This window comes from Pleurodeles waltl, chromosome 4_1, assembly GCF_031143425.1.
Source record: "Pleurodeles waltl isolate 20211129_DDA chromosome 4_1, aPleWal1.hap1.20221129, whole genome shotgun sequence".
In the NCBI taxonomy this organism is placed as follows: Eukaryota; Metazoa; Chordata; class Amphibia; order Caudata; family Salamandridae; genus Pleurodeles; species Pleurodeles waltl.
In genome coordinates this window covers 260,261,672-260,282,668 of record NC_090442.1, presented here as the reverse complement: position 1 = coordinate 260,282,668, position 20,997 = coordinate 260,261,672, and the positions used below count along the sequence as shown (strand labels likewise).

At 41.3% G+C, this 20,997-nt stretch overlaps 1 protein-coding gene across 4 annotated transcripts in view; it reads right to left on the bottom strand.

The window, feature by feature from the left end:
• The window catches only part of PHF21B (PHD finger protein 21B), a 281,511-nt gene that overhangs the window by 35,639 nt on the left and 224,875 nt on the right, over positions 1-20,997 (bottom strand). For 3 of the 4 annotated variants that reach the window (XM_069228266.1, XM_069228268.1, XM_069228269.1), the window contains 2 exons: positions 8,563-8,910; positions 4,193-4,327 (listed from right to left, as the gene is read on the bottom strand). In XM_069228266.1, coding sequence (XP_069084367.1) covers positions 4,193-4,327; positions 8,563-8,910 — 483 coding nt within the window. The remainder of the gene's footprint in view (positions 1-4,192; positions 4,328-8,562; positions 8,911-20,997) is intronic. The other variant, XM_069228267.1, reaches the window with a different exon arrangement.

Genomic DNA, 20,997 nt, shown 5'->3' with positions numbered 1-20,997 from the left:
CTTTTCATGACGGTAACACTGCATGAAAAGGTGGGTAGAGGTAAGGTGCGAAGATCCACAGGGGGGGGCCCTGCACTGCCCATGCAGTTGGCATGGGCAGTGCTGCCCCCCCACCCCAGCACCATTGCAGTGAACATAGCAAGGCTGCTGGTGCGCCCTGCTGGCTGAAGCATTTGCGCCGGCTCGATTTCGAGCCAGAGACAATGCTATAGCCTGTTTCCCCCTAGTCTGGCAGGGCCAAACCAAGGTTTCCGCCGGCGTAGCGGGAAACTCTTAATGGGTCGGGCGAGGAGGTAGCCTGTGTGGCGGCAACCTCTCTGTTGGAAGTTCGAAGGACAGTGAAAACTGCCCGCCAAACTCCTAATGAGGGCCATAGTCTATTGCTGCTAAGCAAACCTTACATGAGGCAGGTAACTAGAAATTAAGAAACCACACCACTATATGTCAGTACCCTTGTCTTCAATGTGTATTCACTTGCTCCATCATAAATAACAACAGTGGCAACAGCAGAGATTGCATCAGGGATGTGAATCCGGGAGAAAAACTGAAGCAAGTAAAAAGGTTACCTTAATTCCATAGTGTTCTCTTGTTGTTTATTTTAACTCATGCTTTGTTCAGTCTTCGTTACTACCCTCACATTTCACCTCAGTACTACTTTCATTTCTTCCTCTTTCTCCTCTCATTCCACTTTTGTTTTTTACATCTGGCCTTAGTTCTCAATCCGGTTTTCTCTTTATTACCTTCCCCACCCTTTACTTTTCTCCAATAATTCTATTCAACTATTCAATTTCCTGCACTCTTGACAATTATTTGTTTTGCTTATTGCAGAAATAATCAAATACATCTATACTGCTGTATGTTGGATGGTAGCAGACAAGATAACAAAGTTAGGCCCATATTTATACTTTTTGACACAAACCTGCACTAGTGCAGGTTTGCGTCAAAACGTTTAACGCCGGCTACCGCCATTCCAACGCGCCAGTCGGGCATCATATTTAATGAATGACGGTAGTCGGCGCTGCAGCCTGGTTAGCGTCAAAATAATTGACCCTAACCGGGCAGCGGAGGCATAGGGAAGACTGGGGATTGTGCGTCAAAGAATAGTGCAATTCAGGTTAGAGTCAAAAATATTGACTCTAACCTGACTAGCGTCATTTTTTGACGCACAACCCCCATGGAAATGACTCCTGTCTTAGCAAAGACAGGAGCCATGACCCCCTGCCCAATGGCCATGCCCAGGTGACTTCTGTCCCCTGTTAGGCCCCCCTATGCCACTTAAAGAAAAAAATATATACTTACCTCTACTTACCGTAGATGGGTCCCCCCATCCATGGGTGGCCTCCAGGGGTGGGCGAAGGTGGCAGGGGGTGTCCCTGGGTGCAGGGAAGGGCACCTGTGCACTGCTTCCATGGTAAGAGACCATGGAAATAAGCCCACTGGTCCTCTAACACCTGCCCTGACCCAAGCGTAAAAAATGACTCTAAACAGGCTCAGAGCCATTTTTTAAGGCCCTCCTCCTCCCGTGTGTCATTTTTGCACAGGAGTATAAATAAGGCGCAAATGCCTTTGAGTCATTTTTTGCCTGGGAATGCCTACCTTGCATCTCATTGACGCAATGCAGGTTTCCACAGTAAAAAATGACTCTAACTCCATAAATTTGGCACTAGACGGGTCTAGAGCCAAAGTATAAATATGGAGTTAGGTTTGTGCCGGATCTGCGTAAAAAAAAATTAATCAAATCCGGTGCAAACAGAATATAAATATGGGCCATAGTGTCTTGAATTTGTTAGAATACATAAACAAGCGTTGGCAAAGCCAACTGGACCTTGGCAACTCCAGAGGTATTGACATTGGCATTGTCAATGTCAGTGTCTTTTAGCCATGTTTAGCAATAGTCCCTCTAACAGGTAACTTTTGGACTATGTTTCAAGCTGCTCAAAAACTGATAGGATATGAAACAGTAAGTGGTTAGGTGACTTAAAAATAGAAAGATACAAGATATATATAAAAGATAGATATATAGATAAGAGATAGCTAAAAGATAGAAGATAGATAGCTAAAAGAAAGATACAGATAGATAAATAAAGCATAGATAGATACACAGATAGATAGATAGACAGACCAATGGATGAAGAGGACTGTCTGAAAGTATTTTTACTATGGATCTTCTTGAAATGGGCTATCAAAACAGCTAAAGCTGTCTGTAGCTCGACTTAAAAGCAGGACTAGATAACGTACTTATGCATGGTCTAGGAAACCTTAAACCTCTGCTAACACTAAATAGGATTTGATTACATTGCTGCCCATTTAAGTAAGGTTGACTATGGAGTATTGCCCGAAAAGATTAAAAGGAGTTAATCTTGAAAAGGGGTGGAGCATGAGACATTGTCAAGAGACCAAAACAATACAAACCTGATTCTCATGAACTGAGCAAACCAACACATTACTCTCCTCATAACCTGAGCAAACTAACCCAGTAAACATCTCAGATACACTTGGATATATCAGTGGGGGCGGAGTTTGGAGAGTGTGAAAATAATGTCCAGGTGGGAGACAAGAAGGAGTTAAAGACTGGTTGAATTTACAATAAACGAGAAAATGTGCACTCAATTGCGTGCCCATTTTATGAGGTAACATTCTAGACAGTGATAAAGACATCACAACGTGGTCCTTTACCAAGGTCATCCACCGTTGACCCCAGAAAAGTATCACATCATGATGTTTTCTGGCTGTTCCCCACAGTCTGTAATCGCAGAAGGTATATACGGAAACTACAGTAAATGCACCTTTGCCTCTAAAGTACACAATGACACTTTTCTTTGAGGATAAACTGCCATACTGCCTTGCACCTGCAACAGCTGGCACTGCTATAGAAAGTCTTGTGAAAACATTTGTGTGGAAGGGGCTACTGTGGTGACATGCTGGGAATAGGCAGCTGGCATTGGCAGAGTGTGAGGGGGGGGCGATGTACACTAAAGGGACTGAAGCCTGCGCCACAGAGAAAATAAAGGGGATGATTGCAGCCAGGTTCTCTCACACCCCTTTCCACAAGCACAGTTAAAGCCATTATTTGATATTATGCTCTAATCCCAGGAAGAGAAGCAAGAGCCACACATCACCATCTACCTGCCGTAGCTCTTTCAACTCTCCATGCTTCATTTACTACATTGCGCAAACTTTACACAGGTGTAGTGAATCCTGCGACAACTTTTGCATTGAATCCCAGAGCAAAAATATGTTCAGCGGTCTACTGGTGCAACCACGATACAAAAATTAATAAATTGGTGTTGCAAATGCAGTGGGCAGTAGTAAATTGGTGTTCACAACTGAACTGCGCCAGTGAAGTGTTACATAATTTTGCTCTTGATCATTTTTAATCAGGAGGTTGGGGGGTACAACAGAGCGACAAACAAAATTGATGCGGTACGGTGTATAATAACGTTGTGCAAGGTCCACAGGGGAGGTGCTCATGATAATAAAAGAGGATCAGGTTTAGACTAGCTCTGTACTTTGACTAATGATATGTAATGTGTTAAATCTCTGCAGGAGCATTTTCCTATGTGCCATAAGTTACAAAAGAGGGACTAAAATGAACGGAAAGACTAGTGAAAGACGTAGGGATCAGTCAAATAATAGAAAACAATTTTCAGGACCCACAAATCCTCTCACTTTGAAGTCAGTGAAAGATAAGTAAATGACCCTCGGCAAACACCATCTGACACGTTACCTTGGTTTTTGATTGCACGGAGAAACAGCACTAGGAGTGAGCGCACACACCCACTGAAGACAGACAAACAGTAACTTGATCAGGAAACAAAGAAAAAAATAGTCCCACTAAATAAACCATAAACAACCAAAGTGTAAAGATACAGTACTTAGGAAAGACTCCATGGGAGGAATCAAAACACAAAAAGGAGGGACAAAGAAGAAGGATTCACCAGTAGCAGAGAAAGACTTCTGTAGGCTGTAAGCCCACAAAGTGTATATAACATGGCTCAAAGAGAAAGTGCAAGGGCAGCCTAACTGAGACCTAAAAAGCAGGCAAAACTAGGGAAAGGAAAGAAATTCAAATTAGTTTGAACCTTTTTAATGCTCTTCGTCTCTTTATATATCCCCTTGTACCTTGTCTTTCCAAAGAAATGGACATTTTAACGTGCACGTACACTTAATATTCTTTACGTCATTTTATTACCTCTGGATTTTCTTCCCTTTTTTTTTTGGTAACTGTTGTTATATGTGTTGTATCTTCTGGTTGCCTTGCATGTTCCTTCTTGATTTCCACATTGTTTTCTGGCTGTGTCTGAAGCTGAGGTTGAATAATAATTACCTTTAACATGTAAAACATAGCTTTAATTATATGTATTGAAAGTGCAAGGAAGATAAGTATTTTTTATTCCATCAGGTTAACTAGGAAAGTGTATGTATCATGCTAGTGTAAAATGACTAGAAAGATTAAACATGCATATGTCAGATTTCCTTTTTTGTAATTTTACATTATCATCTCTTATTTTCAGTAATACATATCTTACAATGGGTGAAAGAATGTTAAATTCCTAAACAAGAAAATAGTTAAACATAGTCCTCAAACATAAAGAAACACAAAGGGGAGGACAGACTAGAGAAAATGAAGGAATGAAGAGCTGATTGTGTGATTACAATCATGAAATAGCAGACTGGTAGATGGAAATTGCAGAACAGAGCATCTCAATTACACTACATTTGCCAATTGAATTGGAACAAAAAGTAATCTTGTTAAATTGCCTTAAGGCATTCACTATTGTTACAAAATACCAGAAATGCTGACTGATTAAATAATTAATTGTCGTAATTCAGATCTTAACATTAAGTGGATAAATGGCTTTAATGGAACTTAACACTTACTTGAAAAGAAGCAAGTTGATTATGACGAGACATGAAAACATTTTCTTGACTTATAGGATTACTTAAACATGACTATCAAAATTATTTACATTGCCAACTGCCTGCTAATTCGAGATAACTTCTGTAAACATTAAGCACATAGGGCCTGATTACAACTTTGGAGGACGGTGTTAATCCATCCCAAATGTGACGGATATACCACCTACCGTATTACGAGTCCATTATATCCTATGGAACTCGTAATACGGTAGGTGGTATATCAGTCACATTTGGGACGGATTAACACCATCCTCCAAAGTTGTAATCAGGCCCATAGTTGTTTAGAAAGCTGTTGTATGGTCGAGATTTTAGCCATCTTAAATGCCAACTGCTCACTTACCCTATGCTGGCCTTCTTGCCTCAGCTTAGACCTGCCTGCTTTAGCACTGAGCTGTTGTGGTGTTCTTTCTGAAGGCAGTTATACCTCAGCCAGCACTCAGAAAACATCCACAGTTGAAATATTATTTGTATGGCACTCAGAGTACAATAGTCCAAATGGCCTGGACTCATACACAGAGTGTGCTAAATTTGCCTTAAGCCGAGTTTGGTTTCACAAGAGTTCATGTTCAATTTTCAACATGTTATTTGTGACACTTAGGGCCAGATGTAGCAAAGGTTTTTTACCATTCTGTGTCTATGGAAAAAAAGTGTTCGTACATATGGCCCTAAATGCTTTAATACTGATAGCCCTGTTACCTTAACACAGGTAACCACAGTTAAAAGTGAGGTATAACAGTAGAATTTTAAGTTCATACTAGCCGTAACCGAGTCCTACTCTGCACCGGAAACCAGTGTTGAGGGAAGGAAAGTACTTGAGCAGCGAGAGCACCTAAATATTGCTTCCTTAATCAGTGAGTTGCCTGCACAGTTAGCACTCTCATAGAGCTCGAGGACCTTCTGTCAATAAGGAATTTCCCCATACAATGACTGTGCATATGTGTTCAGAGCACATAGGGTCTTCACGTCTGCAAAAGCACTAGTAAATTGCGAAGATGCTAGTAATTAAGGCCCATAAATTACAATGAACACAGTAAATTAAGCCATCATTCATTCAACCTATTTGTAAATGCATCTAGGTTCGTAATGCCAAATGCAAGCCTTTTATAAAATTTGAAAAACATACACTAACTCTGACAGATACACATACACAATAAAACATGTGGTGTTATGTAAGCCTCACCTAAAGTGAGATACCATTACAGTTACCATGATAAACTAAAATGAAAAACAACAAGTGTGTACCCATAATTTAAAAGTAATGCAAAGTCCAGTTCGACATACTAACTTCAGCAATTACAGTTTGATACTGGAATGTCTTTAAAGACCTGGACATATAACCTGTCATCCATGACTAATCAGTGAATTGTCCTTACAGCCATTGCCTTTTTGAGAAATCCGATAGGGGTGGAAGCACTTAAATTAATTGTCTCAGTCACTCGAGTAAGGTCTATGAATGCTGCTCTTTGCCCAATCAGGTGATTACAAAGTCGAACATCCCTTAGTTTACAAAACACCCCATTGGCCCTTTCTAATTTTCACTCAATAAGGACCTTAGAATTTCAATAATGTTGGTTACCTTCACATTAGCGCTGATGAGTTAAAACATGAGTAACAGAGTGTGACCCAGTGGAGGTCCTAGTGGCTGAGAAGTGTTGTTTGTGCACACATTTCCTTCTGTTACGTAGGTGAGTTTCCCTGTCACAAAATGGCGTAAATGGGGGCCAAACCTGCTACACCTAAGGACTCACACTCCAGTTCACTTCTGAGGTGCAATAAAGCAAACACTTATCAATGGTTGCGAATGCTCCTGTGCAGATGGAATGAGATGGTAGCCTATTAGTTCATATAGATTGCTCCTATTTTGTGGAGGAAATACTGATTTTTATATGGCTAGTTTCCTGTCATGGTAGAGACGAGCTAAAGAAAGAACTTAAAGAAAAGCTACACAGGTTCCCACTGACTAAGATGATGGCTCAAGCATTTCCACTCCCATTTAGTCATCCTTAAGCTTTCTGTACACCGATTTAAAAATCCCCCAAAAAACCACCTACAACGAGTTAAGAGACAATGCGAGCATTACAACCACAATTCACGTCATACCAAATATATACATCCATTCTAACTCAATACTTACACAACCATTTAAAACTTAGCAATTCACGTAGACATTAAAACGGGCCTGCCCCTCACTTTTTTCTTGTACAAATGAAAAGTGAATGTAATGATGGTGCCCCTAACAATGAATATATATATATATTTTCTTTCTGGAAGCTGCGAGGGCAATACTGCAGGACTGTCTACACTGTGACTGCCAATAAACAGCCCCTTCTAGAAATATTCTTGCGTGTTACATGACTAAAATGAAGCCATTACTCGCTGTGCTGGAGGTGAGGGCACACGTGCCCACGGTAACTCGCTGTTAAACTGTAAGGAAAAAGGTAAAAAGTATATGTTCTGTGTCAAGCGTCATAAATGACACACACTGCAGGAGTCGGATTGGAATCTTGGAATGAGTTAACAGCTGGCAGCAAAAGAAAACAAACACTGACAATGGCCTTTGCAGGGCTATGCGCGATGGTTATTTTTTGTGTTTCTTATTGTAAGCAGATGCTACAGAAATAATAAAGGAAAAACTAAATAAGCTGTCACCTAAACATGGCTGCCTTATGCCTGCAATAAAAATGGTAAGTGGACTGATGTAGCCGTTTAACTAATAAACAAGCAACCTACCTGCTTCATGAACATTGTTAGTATTTGTGAAGGAGACTAGAATAAATCGTAATTTAACCAAGCACTCAAATCGCAGGCAGCTACAATGTTACAATGTCACCAAACACCTTGTAAAATAAACTTGAAAAAGAAATGCAAGTTAAATGTATAGCGGGTTTTTAAAGTTAATATAACAAATATTAAAATAAAGCACACCTATGTATGTGTATATTATGTAAGATGCTTGGGTACAAACAAAAGCATGGAGGGTAGCTAAAGCTGCGACAAAAACGTTTTGAAAACACCAGTGGTATTTGATGAACACATGAAGTTATAAGAGTCCGGTAGTTTAAAGGTCTTGTACGGAGTCAAGTGAAAAGTCTTTTCAACACAACCTGCAAACTTGAGAACTGAAAAGCATCTTCCCATGTCCAACTAATAAACTGATAGGTCCTACTTCTTTTCCCTAAAGTCTTAAGGTGAAGAGATATTTTCTTTCTTTGTTTTCAACCTATTCATGGTGATAGTGTAAATTATCTGAAAGAACAATAGCTATCACTATTGCAGCAGATACACTGGCACCATGGCCAGCCCAGGGATGTGAGGGGCCCGATCACCCAACTTATGGCGGTCTTTCCCCCCAGTGCTTGCATTAGGGTTCATGGCATTCGTGCTACCCCACTGTAAGTCCGACATCTCGTTCCCTTATACATTTCTTCCTGAATTGTATTTTTAATTTGACATTTGCATCTGTTTAAAACACTGACTTTGAAAGTTCTACTGTTAGTCCTTTTGAACTGTATTTACTTTGTTCTCTGCCATTTGCTTATATATTTACTACTGTCCTAAAGCCGCTATGTATACTGATCTGGCACTTGTTCTCCTTTTTTCAATCTAAACAAAACTTTTTTTAAAAAATGACACAACACACACCTTGTTGTCAGCACTGAAGAGGAGTGGTTGCACTTTGATGCCGTCATTGACCACGGAGACCGTACTTGTGTTGACAGGCGTTGCACTGTTGGAGGATGTGGATATAATGGCGTAGGCCACACCGGCACTGCTTAAAGCTGGAGAAATTGCTGCAGACTCCGCAACATTCAGCGATTGGCCATTGTGAGTTGGAGTGTGACTGACTGTGTTGTTGGCAGTGGGGAGGGCGGGGCTTGGGTTTTTTACACTTACAACTGTTGCCTTTTGAAAGGTAGGCGGCTGTTTTGAAGGTTGGTCTCTGCATAAGGATATTGGGAGGCTGTCTGGTATCAAGCTCTTTGGCCTAACCTGTAGACAGAAAAACAGAAAACACATTTCTCAAGTCAACTAAAGTTTAAGCAATAAAAATAAAAAATCTGCATCAATATGTACTGACTGAAAATCCTTTGTTCACTGTATTTTAATGTTTTCAACAAATAGTTTCACAATTCATTTTCAAGGAATTAGCTTTGATTACAAATTACACAAATTATTGGCAATTATACTTTCCCTATTTCTTTAAGCCAGCAGTATTTGCTAGAACCATGCATCAAAACAGCTGGTTTATTGGCTCAATCTTTTTATCTTAGTTCTGGCCTACTCTACTAATGAGTCAACAACTTCCTATATTTATGCTGCCAACTAGATACAGTGATTTTTGATTACAGCTTTAGTCACATTAGAGACTCCAAGCTTAGAGTATTCTGGAGAAATACCTTAGAATTCAACAATAAGCACAGGTGATGGACAGATATAGAGCGACTAGTGTTAGGTTAAGAAGTTAATAGACTGACAGTTTTCTAAACTCAGGGCTCTACGATCTTATAATTACCACACATCCTACCGGATAATGATATCTCAGCTTAAAAGCAGCCAGTGAAGGCTAACCAATCTTAATTGAGGGGGTCAATGGTGAACCTTATAGGGCACTATAGGTACGCAAGCATGGCTGGGTTTACCAGACTGCACCTCTCCTCTGAAGGGTTTCAGTGGACTGCTAATAAATTGTCTCTTCAGTGACAAGGCTCCTCCTTTGCATCAAAAATTAGGACTTTCTCGTGTAAGCTCTAGGTATTAAGACCAGCTTCTGTTACCATAGTTGCCTTCTGTTTTGAATTCCTGTAGACACCCAAGACAAACAAAATATGTTGCAGAGACCCCTATTTGAATGTCTCTCTCAGCTAAGTATTATATGAAGTACATGCGAACAATACAGGAATTTTGAAGAGACGCAGCACTAAAACCAATCATATTTGATTTTTGAAAGTATGATTCTGTCAAGCAGCCTCCGTCATAACCCGGGGATCCTACTCATTCATGTTACAGGGTTTGAAGAGTATCTCTTAAGTAATCAAGATACTATATGCAAAGAATATTCTTAGGAAGGGAGATTAATTCCTTCTACTGCAACATAGATTTGATCTGCTGAAGATACTGTTACTGCAGACCTAACCGTGTGGTCAGAACCACAACTGGTGACACAATATTAAACATCTTACTCAAACTAAACTATCATAACATTCTCAAGGGGTCTGTATGTAGGAGGAATCAAGTAACATGCAACTCATACAGTCTGACATTGGTCCATGAGAATGCCCACTAGACAGCTATTTCCTGTGCTAATCAAGGGTGCATCCTTATAACACACTTAGATGATCAGGGTGACAAAGTCTTGAAAATAAGAATGAATCATTATTGCATGTTTACTCTTATTGACTACAGGAGTGCCTGGTGTGTATACCTAACTTCACACATTAACAACTGTAGTTGTGTACATATTTATTTCCCAGGAAACAAACTCAAGTTCAACAGAGAAACTGAGGGGTATATTTACTAAGATTTAGCACCAGGTTTGCGTCACAAAAGTTACGCAAAATAATTTTTTAACAATTTACTTTGCTATGCAAAACCTGTTTTGGGCTAGAAAATCACTTGAAAGTAATGCAAAGCAGTGCTGCTTTGTATTACTGAGCGCCAAGGGGGTGTTCCATGGGTGGTGCATGGGCTTTCCGGTGCAACCACCCATGGTTTTTGACGCAAAACCCTATTTACTAAAACAAGTAGACAGGTTTTGTTATCAAAAAATAGGCGCTATCACGGAGAGATGAGGTTTTATTTTTCCTTTCTTTTCAGACTTTGCATGTGTGCTGCACTGACAGCACACAGAGTGGGAAAAGTTTTAAAGTTAGTCTAAGAAGGATACCAATCCAGTACAAAACCTATGCTAGACTCACATATACACACACACACACACACACACACACCCTGGCACTATTCATGGCCACAAGGTTCTGCACTAGACGGAGGAGGGAAGAGTACATTTCTCTGTAAATATGGTGCTCTCCTGGTCTCCTTCTCACGCAACACAGCATTTTTGGCAGCTGCGCTGAGCAAGACTTATGTAAATCTGGGCCTGTGAATCATTCGCCTCTGCCTGAACTCAGATAGCTAGAGAACTCCGGAAGCTCCAGGAAGTTGCTACTGAAGAGCAGATAGAGGGTTGCAACCTAATTTGCCAAATGGGCTTATGAGGATCATAAAGTGGTGGAGTGCTTACGGGTTTCACACTGCACCTAGAAATCAGAAGTGAGTAAAGTTGCAAAGTGTTATTTCATGAACTTCCCATAATTTTACTGCATACAGTAACTCACAAAGCTTTCTCCATGTGGAGTTTTGCAGTTGAATCTGGAGATTTATGCCCCATTTTCGAGAAGAAAAAAAAAAATCAACATTCAGAAGATTTCAAAGTTGGGAGGAACACCAACTTCAAAGTAAATATTGAGAAAGTGGCTCATCCGTTTTAAGTGCCAACTAGCACTCGTGAAGAAGTATTGGCAAACTGCGGGGAAAAGCTACTCTCCAGCGTAAAGGTAGAAAACGCTGTAAAATCTACAAACTGTGCAAAGGCCAATAATTTGGACCTAAGCAAGACTTCGCTTGCAAAACAAAAAACGTAGCACACCCCTTAGTAAAATAAACTTTAGGAAATGAGGTTGTGTGATCTGCTTGTCCAGTTGTGCAAAATATACTGTAATATTCCAGAGAGCATCTAGATTGTACATGGAAATTTAATAGATTCCCAGGCACAGAGTTGTATTGTATTTATGTGTAGAGTCTATGTGGCTGATTCACAGCATGACACATCCATTTGGTGTGCAAAGATTCCAAGTTGCTGTGGAATTCAAAACGCCCTAGGCCTATTTTCAGCTCTTCGCAACAGAGGAAACCCTCCCATGCACCGCAAGAAAAACAAATATTTTGGGGGCATTACCACTTAGTTCTTCTTTTTTAGGAGTGAGTTTAGAAGTGCAGTAGAGAGGGAAAATCATTGCAAACTTAGAAACTACCCTGGAAGTGTGATTTCATAGGTATTCTCAAGGCATTAAATGGTCACCCCCTGACTCTTCCGCGGGGGCACCCATGTTCCCAGCTGTGATAGTCACGAAGGAACAACAGGCTGCCCTTTTGCCAAATTTTCTGTGGCCATCAGTGCAACTTGAGCACTGACCCAGTCCCCAAATCCTGGTTCTGTGGACCAAGATCATGGTACTACCACTGCCAATTGGTCAGAAACTGTTTTGTGAGTCTACCCTCTTGAGACTGCTAATTACTATGGTACTGATGCACACAGCCTATACACTTGTTAGCCTAACTTGTGCCTGCGTCAAGTGTGTGATTTACAAATGTTCAATTCTCACTCAAGTGTAGTCTGTGATTATGGTCGCTTACTTGACACTTGGATGTGGAAAAGATGCCATTCTTAGAGGAGGGGGTCAGCAAAGTTGCCATGAACATCCAAGGCCAATTTGGTTACAACCCACAAAAATTAAACTTTTGTGGTAGGCACACACCTGTATCAATACACTCATACTTGCCTGTGCAAGACAGTGGTTGCTACGGATTAACTGGTCTAACAGTTAGCAGGTTTATAGACCACCACCGGATAATGTTTAATGCTGATGCCTCACGAAACCAATTACATGAGCAGTGCGAGGCCTGGGTGCCACTGACCCAAATGCAAGCCAGTTAGAGGGTCTGCAGTGCCTCCACGTTGAGCAGTAAGACATCCATTACCGGGGTGCAGTGAGCCCCTGACACCTGTGGGGCCTTGGTGTCGCTGTACCTACTTCACTAATCATTGCTATGCAATTACATGATTCTACAACTCACTTTGGGATTGGGTATTTATTAAAAAATATTTTTATTAAGCAACTCGTGTGAATGGTTCCTGATGCATTAACCCGTTTGACAAATTATCCACTTTAATAAACCTAAATACCCAGTTCTCATGGAATACAGAGTTAATCCTTTTTTGAAGGACATATAAATATTTTAATATGAAAACGTTGTACAGTTAAAATAAAAGATGCATTTCATTTTTCCTAACAAACAGACACTAGCCACTGGTATGCAAGAATACCCTACAGAGCTGCACACACATTATGCCAAGCATAGTTCATACATGTGGCACAAGGGAATGACATACACATCAAAACGGAAGTAAAAGATGCAATGCTTAGGCATAAATCAGGCACTGATTAATGCATTTGTCCGAATAAAGATCTTTGTGAATCTTCATCCGTTGTGTCCCTCTCGTGTTGGTAGATCTATTTGCTCCCTCCCAAACGAGGGCTGGAGGAGGAAGCTGAGTTCAACCCACCACGCTCATGTAGGGCTGGAGGGTCTACTTCACAAGCAGATTGATGCCCAGACTCTTGATCGTTACAAGAATAATACGTTGTGTTATAGACAAGCGAAGTAAAAGTCACAAAAAGAACGACTTTAGAAATACACTTTTAATGTAACTGAAACCAACACGCAACAGCCAACAACACAGAGCTATAAAAGTACTGCACTAAAATCCATCAAGCCGAGAAGACACACTTCTGTATTTATGTCCCTGAGCAAGCGATTCAACTGCAGAAGTAAATATAAGTATATTTTTACTGCCCCTTTTTAAATCAGGTATATAACTTCTCATCTAGTTTGGGATCAATCTGAAATCATGTAGTAAACTCTGACAGAATATGAGTTCCTCATCATATTTACCTGCAGGCGCGAATCGTATAAACATGATTCATCAGATGATGTATTTTGCAGGCTCAGTCCTGTATCATCTGCAATGTTTTACACAAATTCCATTTTTACTATTGATATACTGAGAGCTGCTGCATGTGTCACTGCACATTCATTAAGAGACCCACTGAAGCGAATCTGCCTTGACTTCTGAAGTCGAGTAAATGGTGCGTGCGATTTAGAGTACCAATGTATGTCTCCAACTCAGGTGAATGGATTTACGGCGCGGCAATGTTCATTTCTAACTTTATATTTCATTAAAAGACTGAAGGATAGCAGAAGTCATAAACTAGTTCAACACACACACTCTGTCTCTTTCTCTCTCATCTACAACACTGAGGGGATTAGCTAATAGACCTTTACGCACAAAAAGTGGAGGCATGGGGGGCTGATTCCTAAAAGCATTTTTGAGTATGGAAGTAGTAGTACCAGAGTATTCTATTACATTCTCTTAAATGCCTTTGTGAATCAAACACAAAACGTCCAACTCTTTTTTAGAAAAAGAGCAAATAGGGCACTGTCCTTTCTATTTGTACTAATGATATATGAATACTCCATAGATGGTCCCATTTTAGATGCAGGAGCCAATTCACAAAGGCATGCAAATCTAAGCACAAGAGTCCTACTTTATGTACATGAAAATGTCTTTCCAAATAGGCCCCATGATTTCAACAAGCACACGTGGAACATGCAACCCTGTATGCAGCTGTGGCAAATGCAGTAGTCTTGAAATATACTTGTGCGGTGGAATGATTGTTTTTCTTTTACAAATCTTGGACAGTTGGCCCATGTTTCTTCACTGGAAAATAACGAGTGAACGCTATTTGCAAATCCATGCTTAAGGTAAGCATGGCAAACACAGAACATGTGTGAAGTGATATTACCACTGAACTTAAGCCTGGGCAAGTTATATTTACCTTAGGGCACGAGTTATAGTTACTTAAAATAACACTAACTATAAATGCTGAATTTCTGTGGTTTTGTTTGAGTAAATTCAGAACCTAACTATAACATCCCTGTAATAATAGTTTTTTTTAGTGAATTTCTACGTTTTAAAAAAAATGTAAAGTAATTTTCATTGCTATATGTTAATCCAACCACCACCGCACACAGAGCAGTTCACCGCAAAGCCTGGCCTGTAGCCAACCCCTATAACCACACAACCCTGCGCACGGCCTTTGGCTGTGCGTATCATAGGTTGGCCGCAGGGCTTGGCCTGCAGCCAGTCCCTGCAGCCAACCCCTATAACAACTCAACCCCGTATGGCCCCTGTCCCCAGGCTGATCTCGGCCCTGGGGCCCAGCCTAAATATTTAATTTCTTGTGGTATGGAGGGGGCTACGTGCCCCCCCCCCCTTCCCTGGCTGATCTTGGCTCCGGTGACCCCCATAACCCAGCCTAAATATTTTTTTTTCTGTGTGCTGTACAACCCACCCTCGCCGATTTCAGCCCCGGGGACCCCATCCCCAGGGTGCGGCCTAATTATTATTTTTTGGGGGGATGGGGAAGGGACTTCTAGGCCTCCCTTCCCAGGCCAATCTCTGCCCCAAGCACTCTATCCCCTGGGGCCAGACCATGTGAACTGGGTGCCCTCCAGGGCACCTACTCACAATGTTGGGGAGTATAGGGGAGATTGAAGGCCCCCACGGTCCCAGCTTTCTCCCCACCTCTTGTGGAAGCCAGCATTGCTGTCACAGAGAGGGACTCTGAGAGCAATTGTTTCCTCTGTCTCCATCTCTGCGGGCAGGGAGACAGAGGAAACCTCTGCTCACAGCAAGAGCTGTTTGACAGCTCTCCCTTACTGCGAGCAAAGTGTTTGCTGTGGCTTGGTGGCAGCTGTAAAGATGCAGCCAAGTCACAGCAAATAGCTATGGTCCCAGGGGTGGGCACCCCGGGACATAGCAGGAGCTGGCCCTGGGGGGGTGGTGGTCCCCAGGGCCCCTCCCACGAAAAGAGTCCCAGGGAGGTGGTGGTCCCCGGGGCTGGGGGGTCCAAAACAGATGGCCTTTCTATTTTTGGGGGAATATTTGCCCCAGTGAGGTGGTGGTCCCCACACCAAATTTAGTGAACACACCAGGGAAGTGGTACTCTGAGCACACCGAATCCTGAATGTCTTGGCCCCTTTTATCATGAGTACAGGCAGGATTTTGGAATTCAGACAGAAACTACTGTTTAAGGAAGCATAAGAGGAAGAACAATCTGTACCCATTGTGTCCACTGCAAACATGAACACATCAATTAACTGAATCTCACTTTTCAATATTACTGGGCATGAGGCATAGAGGTTACTGCCACCTGATGCCATGGTGAGTCAAGTTGTTTGAAACCTACGCTATGAAACACACAATCATGCAGCAATGACATTTTGTTGTGTTTCTTCCATTCAGTCACAATTTGCCATTTGAGAAAAAAAACATATCTAAATAGCACCAACTGGATTCAGATTTTACATATACTCAAAAAAAAGAATATGTTCAAATCCAACAAAAGAAAAACAGAAACATGCTTATCAATGGCTTTGTATATGGCTTAATATTTAAGCAATGAGCAGAAGGTGTCGGTGATTTTACTATCAAGCAGCAAGTGACTAGAGACCAAAACACTATAGTTAACCCAACAGGGAGTCTGTATATCATTTCCAATAACACACGATTATAAAGAAACTATCTAGCACTGAACCTTTTAGCCTAAATGTGAAATTGATAAATGCCCCACATGAAGAAAGGTTTGTCACAGTTGATGAAAAGGGAATAAAAAAATGGAAGCAGGGTCTCGATTTGGACACCAAGAGCTGGAATAGTGGAACAGCAGGAAGGCAGCCAGGTATCACGTGGGCACTTCCGTAGGAGGACAGCGCCTAGAAATAACATTGCAGTTGCCAAGAGATCAGTAGTACTCCTGCGTCACAGCACCGCCCTTGTGATTTTAGTTAAAACTGCACTGCATACCTTTGGAACAAACAGAAGTGGCTTTCTCACAAATCCTGCTATAGGATATATTTCAAATGTTTAGTTTAGGTGCATCACAATTACAGAAACGCTTTTCGTCCCAATACAAAGAACATGGCGTAAGGGTCCTTAAATATTTTATTCAGTACATTTCTTTCCGTTTAATTGGAGTACGTGGCATTTCATTCTTTGACACGTTATGCGGAAAGAATTAGTGGGAACTAAAAGCGTTTCCAAGCCCCTTTACTTTCAAATCGTAAGCAAGAAAAAAGGGTGTGAACAATACATACTGTGCAGTCTTGTGAAACCGTTTGTGACAGGAAACGTGGGGGAAAAACAGACTAATTACCGAAGGGTAAATGTCTCGCTTTATCAAAAGAATTTTGGCAGCAAACGAACTGGTTGCGATATATGACGAGGACTAAAGATCGTGGTAATTGCATTGAAAATGCACTGTTATAGAACAATGTGTGAATCAGTAAGCCAGACACGTGAACAGTCTTTCGGGATGACTGTGACAGAACTGTGGCACGCAGCTATAAAAATACTACGTCGGTAATGTGCGCTATGCGGAAGGATGCACTCTTTCCTGAGAGAAACTAAATCTCGACATTTTCTGCCACCGTGTGCCGGAACTGGAACATTGCAGAGTCTTAATTTCCATTTGGCATTGTATATCACAGGCCCATTTAAAAGGGGAGGGGGGGGGGGACTGCAAAGTGTTGTTTCTGAACTCAAAATCTTGCCATCTTGAAGAAACGGCACTCCAAGGCCCGGATCGTGAAACCGCGCGGAGCGGCGCTATTTCATGTCCTTGCTGGATGTTAAGGCAGTGCTGGATTCAAAGGAAGGAAATGTGTGATAACGTTTGTGCAGTATTCTGTTGGGCTCTTAGCATGCTCCGTTTTGTGATTTTTTGGTTTTGTGCTTTTGTGCTGCTTTCCTGAAATGCCATTTTGTGCTTGTTTTCTGTTGTGTACCCTATTGTTATAATTGTGCTCTGTTGCTTTGTGTATGTTATTGTGTTGCGTTCTGGGGGTTAATTTAAGTGTCAACAAATGTTGCTACTTTTCCAGCAAAAAGCAATATATACCTTGAAAGTTACATTCCCCACTGTCGGAGGTGATAACATCATACTGCTTCACTTTAAGACCCGCAATCAACCCACAATTGTGACAGTGTTAACTTTGCACTCCCAGTGGTTGCTTTATGTCATACCATCCACTAATTTACAACACGAAGGGTGCATGCAGATTGGCCAGATGGTAGCCTATCAGCTGCAAGACAGCTCGTTCTTCACAAGACTAAGCAACAGTGGACTGATGGAACAGGAATGATGGATACCTCTTACGACTGTCACCGAGGGGCAGGTTTGCTAGGGCAAAGTCACACTAAGAGACACACAGCAGCACAAAGTCTTGGAAGGGGATTTACTTTCCAGAGCAAAATGTTCTTGGCGCTGGTAAGGTTCACTTTTTTGGCATAAAATAGCATTTTGTGCTTCTTTGCGCCACTTTGTATCTAGGGGGTGTAAAATGGGCAGGGACCTGCAAACAACCATGGCTTTGATGGAAGGCTCAATCTCCTTAGATAGTCAAACTGCGCTTTCCATATAAAATAACACCTCCTTGAAGCAGGAGCTAACTTGGATAAATGTTTTTATTATTCAAAACATTTGACACACTGTGTGTGTGCTGCACTGACAGCAAACATCCAGTGTACGGAATGTATTCGAATTTGTGTTGGAATTGGATTCCATTGTTTCTGCGACACTACTCTTCCAATGCAAATACTATGGTAGAGAGCTCACATGCATGTCCGCACCATGGTGCAAGGGTTTGGGAGGTGCTAGGCAGCCTGTTTGTGCACCTGCACATGGGATGACAACAGGAGCAGGTCATTTTTATTAATAACTGTAGTTCTCTGCTGTTTTCTTCCCCATACACAATGCAGTGCAGAGCAACAACTTTGGTTGCTCTGCATCGTTTTCACCCATATACAGAGATAAACATTAAATAAAATGTATGCTGAGATAGAACCCTTTGGGACACAAGACATGGGGCTCATATAGGAAAAAGAGTTACCAGTTTTAGCCAGCTGAGAGTGCTCTGACACATGAGTATTAAACACTGTAGTTAATCCAGTGGGCTAACAAGGCATGTCTATTCATCTCTGTGCCTATATTCCATTTCTCGCCATTAATATTTCAGATTCAGTACTGTGGCCTGCTTTGATGCAGCAAGACTGGAACATGCCCAGAAGGTTATTTTCCTGAATATGGTTAATCAATTGGGAGGGGACACATTTTTGAAAGACATGGTAACAAAAGGGAGATCAGATGGGGCACTACTTCTGAACATTTGAGGGATCAAAACTGGGTTACAAAGGAGGGGTTTAATGAGTGCAACTTTATGAGAATTCAGTACACCACTATCTTGGAAGAGAAAAGTTGGTGAGGGGCGACCAACCAGGGGGAAATACTTGACAAAGGTCTTTGCCAATGGAGCGACGGATCGGGTCTACTAATTACGAGAAGGGTTAGGTATCAGAGACAGAAGGATGTCACAGTAATCAGAGAGAAAGGACTTCAGAGAGGAATCACCTTGATGTGTGAATGAGATGGGGAAGCGGGTAAAGGGACATTCAAGTGTTCTGCTCTGATTAAGGAGAAGTTATTGGAGACATCAAGTTCCTGTCTAATTTTGTTTATTTTGTCAGAGAATAATAAAGCTAATTTTAGCATCTGGTGGACTTTGCATCTGTTTTTTTTTGTGTGTTCATAGGAAGGATTATTTGAGAATTTCACTGACAAAATGGACACTTGTAGCACTTTAAGTCTGAACATCTTTTAAGGTTGAAGCTGGATGAAAACCATTTATAAAGAAGGGCAATATCAACCATGACACTGATTGAAGAGTTGTTTTTTTTTCCAAAAGTGAGTGTCTGGGCGGTGGTAGAGGAGATAGACACGGTCAGATACTCTCTAGAATGGGAGCATCTCGGCTCCATGTGTACTTTCTTTTATACTGAGAAGCAGTAGCAGTGATAAGAAGAAGGGGATCAGGTATGGTCAGGCCACTGCAAGATGAAAGACAGTCCAAAGTATGGACACAATCTGGTTTTGCATTGAAGAGGTCGAGTGTAGATATTTTGTCATGGGTATATTTACTACAAAAATGAAGCAGGTCACTAGAGAAAGGAAAGTCAATCAACTCAGAGGTGACTGGATCAGAGGACTTATTTCACCTCACACTGAGATAGCCCAGGAGGATGGCGTCCAATGGAAGAAGGTAAGATGTAATGATTTCAGTGATCTCATTTAATGAAGTGGAGATGTTCGCAGAAGGGTGACAAGTGGATGATAACCTATGTTGCATTTCATCTCCCAGGCCATTACCCTGGAACCCACATTTTGCAACTGAGTTTACATTTACGTGTGCAAATATTTCTCAAACACTGCAAACCATAGGTGTGCACATGTAATTAATACCCATGGCTCCTACATTATTCTTAAATTCAGCATTATGAATCATGCATTTGGTTCACCTGGTGCTAATGATATTTTTCGGGAAGGCAGTCAAATTTACACATGGAAAAAGGTTAAGGATTGTCCCCAAAAGTGATTTTCCCAGGTTCACACATTCTGGTCAAGCCAAGAACATACGAATTGATGAAAACCTTGAAAACAACTTAATCGCTTAACCAACGCATCTGCACTATAGCAAGCCACTAGCTATCTGAAGGCCATTAATGCTACAAGTAATATTTTAAACCTTAAAAAATCTAGGGCAAATGCAAACAAACATTAGCAAAGCTAATCACCTTTGACTTAATAAATATGTGCATAATAGACTATGCAAAGCTTGCTTCGTTTGCAATTACGCTAAGCTAAAAAATTTCAAGATGGCAACTGGTGATTCAGCACACATGCGCACTGATGGGCAGCCATCTTGGAATGGTTTTTGCCATAAAAGATCATTTGAAGATGGCAGCCTATGCATGCATGCTCGCATACAAATAGCCATTTTGCATTTTTTTATACTTTAGTTTTTAATTTACTGTTCAAAGATGACTGACAGCCATTTGTTAACAGTAAATTAAAAAATAGAGCATGCATAGGATGCCGTGCAAATTGAGAGAGACAAGCAGTCTTGTAACACTGTGCAGCTGCTCGGCCATGGGAAAAATCATAAAAAAGTGGGAAACGGAGGATGGGAAGCAACGGGATGAGTCCACGTGCAGGGTGTAAAGCAGAAACAGAGAAGGCCTAAGATTTGGTGAAGAAAGAGCCAGAAAAGCAAAGTGCTCAGATGAAGTCATAAAGCTATACAAAAAAATAGTTGGCGCATGTCACCAGTGGAAGTGGTGGAAGC